At 36.5% G+C, this 3,531-nt stretch overlaps 1 protein-coding gene across 2 annotated transcripts in view; it reads right to left on the reverse strand.

The window, feature by feature from the left end:
• LOC107661005 (uncharacterized) overlaps window positions 1-3,531 on the reverse strand; it is a 7,989-nt gene that overhangs the window by 2,565 nt on the left and 1,893 nt on the right. The window contains exons 1-4 of one of the 2 annotated variants that reach the window (XM_016450447.1): window positions 2,409-2,646; window positions 1,850-2,018; window positions 1,241-1,674; window positions 717-885 (exon numbers count right to left, since the gene is read on the reverse strand). In XM_016450447.1, coding sequence (XP_016305933.1) covers window positions 717-885; window positions 1,241-1,674; window positions 1,850-1,895 — 649 coding nt within the window. In that variant the 5' untranslated portion in view covers window positions 1,896-2,018; window positions 2,409-2,646. Of the gene's footprint in view, window positions 1-716; window positions 886-1,240; window positions 1,675-1,849; window positions 2,019-2,408; window positions 2,647-3,531 lie in introns of those variants that run through there. The other variant, XM_016450446.1, reaches the window with a different exon arrangement.

Below are 3,531 nucleotides of genomic sequence, written 5' to 3' on the forward strand. Positions count from 1 at the left end.
AACTGTTCTGGAACAGTGTTGTAAATACAACTTAACCACTGATTTCTAGTCGTGTCCTCTTTTGGAAGGCCAAACAAAGTATTCTCGCTTTCGCAACAAAACACACAGCGTCTCCACGACATGGCGGCGGCGGTAGCAGCAACAATAAAGTTACGCCTTCTTTCTTTGCATGAACATTTGGGCGGTGTTATGCAAATCTTCCCACACAGTGACGCAGACATGTGGGGGCGTGTTTAAACGAGGCGTTTTAGGAGAGAGTGGACCAGTCTTAACTTTTATAAAGAATATCTCTTTGGGGTTGAGACTTTAGTCTTTGCAACTTTAGGGATCTTATCTATTCACGAACAGCTTGTAACACTCCAAAGAGAAAGGAAAACTTGAAATCGCATCATATGACCCCTTTAACTGAAAAAAAAGATATTACTTTCTAATAAACTTCTTTTTTTAACATTAGTCAATGTACATTAACATAAATTAACAATGAACATTTTTTTCTTTTACAGATTGAATTAATTAATGTTACTTCTCATTGTTACTTAGCTCATAATGGATTACCCAGTGTAAATATATAGTATACAATTTTTTTTTATTTTAAACTAAACATTTTAACCAATGAATACTGTAAAAGTATTTGTTCATTGTTAGTTTATAACATGTTAACTATTACCACATTATTATAAAGTATTACCAAACAAACTTTAAGCTCACATACTCACCTCCATATTCAACCGCTCTCAGTTTATGCCCAGCTATATGGGTCATTATTTGATGGTACTGTCTTGGCTTACACACGTCAGTTGCACAGAAGGGGCATGTGAATAAAGTAGCGTCTGCATGGCAGCATCGTGGTCGAAGTGCTTGCCCTTTCTGCTTAACTGTGATGTGCTGAATAGACAAGAAATATGTCAGTTACACACAAGAGTCTATCAATTTTAGTCTAAATTATATTTCCTCAATGTATATTACCATTGCTTCATATTTATACTAGACTGATTAATTTAACTAACTGATTATTTCAACAAGTTGAAGTGCCTAGGACTCCAGCCTAGATAACTAGCTAAGGTTAGACTGGATAAGTCTTTGATATTTTAAATGCAAGTTACCACTATCACCATTGGTTTCATAGCTAAAGTGACAAATAGCTAGATGCACTAAATAGCAAGCTAATGTAAACCAATAATACTTAATGCTAGATAGTCATTCAGCTCAATGTATTTCAATTTTTAGAATTCAGACTCACCCTACGTGGAACCTGAACAGAGATTTGCTTTTTCTCAATCGCTGGAGAAGCTGCTAATTCTTGTCGATCAGGTGCTGCTTGTTGCAAATCAAGTTCTTGTGGTTGAGATGCTGGTCGTAGCTGTGAAGGAAGTTCTGGTGGTGGATGAGATGCTGGTTGTTGGTGTGAAGGAGGTTCTGGTGGTGGATGAGATGCTGGTTGTTGGTGTGAAGGAGGTTCTGGTGGTGGATGAGATGCTGGTTGTTGGTGTGAAGGAGGTTCTTGTAGTGGGTGACTTACAGGTTGTGGTTCTGGATTGCAAGTAGCTATTGGATGAGCGCTGCAAAGATGCTTTTTTATGGCACCTTTATTCATGTAAATCTTGGGACACTGGCAGCAGTGAAAATGTCTGGCCTTTTTTTCACAGCCAATGTTACAGCTGTATATAACATGATCTAAAGAGATTTTAGCACATTTGTATAAGCACACCATCGACGAAGAATAATTAATGCTGTATTTTTATTTTTAATGTTCATAACAGTTTCATTCACAACACTTGTAATCTATGTTTGTTCTCTTCCCACATTATTACAAAGTGTTACCAAAGAAACTGTTTGCTCATAAACTCACCTCCATATTCAACCGCTCTCAGTTTATGCCCAGCTATATGGGTCATTATTTGATGGTACTGTCTTGGCTTACACACGTCAGTTGCACAGAAGGGGCATGTGAATAAAGTAGCGTCTGCATGGCAGCATCGCGGTCGAGGCTCCTGTCCTTTCTGCTTAATTGTGATGTGCTGAATAGACAATAAAAATATCAGTTACCCTCAGGAGAAAATGTCTATAAATTTCAATCTAAAATATGTTTATGTATATAAACCACTGCTTCCCATTTTTGACTAGAAGACAATAATCAATTAAGATAACATGTTATGTTACATAGTGCCTAGAAATCTAGTCTAGAAAGCTAACTCATTATTTTTTAATTCACTTAGAATATACCTAACATACAAGTTACCATTCTCATCACTGGGTTTCATAGCTAAAGTGACAAATAGCTAGAAGATCCACTAAACAGCTAGCTAACATTGACTAATAATACTTGTTAGTAGTACTTTTTATAATTAGCTGGGTATCTAGCAAGCAAAGTCACACAGTTTGGTCAAAACAATAAACAATCCCTTTACGCTTATCTGCAGGCGCTTGGCCTCAGTGTTCCTTCACTTTTTCAAATCACTTTATCTGTCTGACTCATAATGACAGTTGAAAAGAGAAAGGTGTCAGGAACAGTTCACTTGATTTAAACGAATCAGTTAAAACACCCACAGAATGATTTTACTACGATATAAGAGTACTCAGCAAAAGTTACATAAGAAATGTATTTTTATATTTTGCTTTAGTGTGACAGTAGGAAATATCACTGTGCATTTCTAAACATTCATATAGCCATTAACTGTAATAAACCAGTTTATTTATTGAGCCAGTAATAAACCAGTTTATTTTTGAAAACATCCTTACTTGACAGCATTTTTGCACATGTGATTAAAATTTTTCACAGTACTGTAGCTTCACAGATATAATTCATCAATCATCTTGGATATGTTTCCACAGTTCTTCTGGATTTAGTCATCTCCTTTTGGCTCTCGATGTAATCACAGACAGGCTAAATGATGATGAGATCATATCTCTGTGTATGTTGTTGGACTCACTGTTCATACAAAAATTTCACTGGAGTATTACAAAAAATGTCAAAAGGAATGTTTGGAAGTGTGAACTGACATCTCCTATTAGCACACTTAAACCAAAAGATATTAAATTATTTTTGGTGAAAATTCTAAAATACATTTGCTCAGTACTGTACCTCCTATTCTTTTTATCATCACACTGTGCTTGTTAAGGACACACTGCATGGCTTCATGATTTATCCACTCAATGTATTTCTAATTTTTTGGAATTTGCACTCACCCTACTAGGACACTGCACAGAGATCTGCTTTCTCCCAATCGCTGAAGGTGCTGCTTGCTGCAAATCAAGTTCTTGTGGATGAAATGCTGGTTGTTGGTGTGAAGGAGGTTCTTGTAGTGGGTGACTTACAGGTTGTGGTTCTGGATTGCAAGTAGCTATTGGATGAGCGCTACAAAGATGCTTTTTTATGGCACCTTTATTCATGTAAATCTTGGGACACTGGCAGCAGTGAAAATGTCTGGCCTTTTTGCCACAGCCAATGTTACAGCTGTATATAACATGATCTAAAACAAAGGTTTGAGCACATTTGTATTAGCACAATATTGACCAAGCATAGTGGATGAT

The sequence above is a fragment of the Sinocyclocheilus anshuiensis genome, unplaced genomic scaffold (assembly GCF_001515605.1).
Source record: "Sinocyclocheilus anshuiensis isolate Anshui unplaced genomic scaffold, SAMN03320099.WGS_v1.1 scaffold1036, whole genome shotgun sequence".
Lineage (NCBI taxonomy): Eukaryota > Metazoa > Chordata > Actinopteri > Cypriniformes > Cyprinidae > Sinocyclocheilus > Sinocyclocheilus anshuiensis.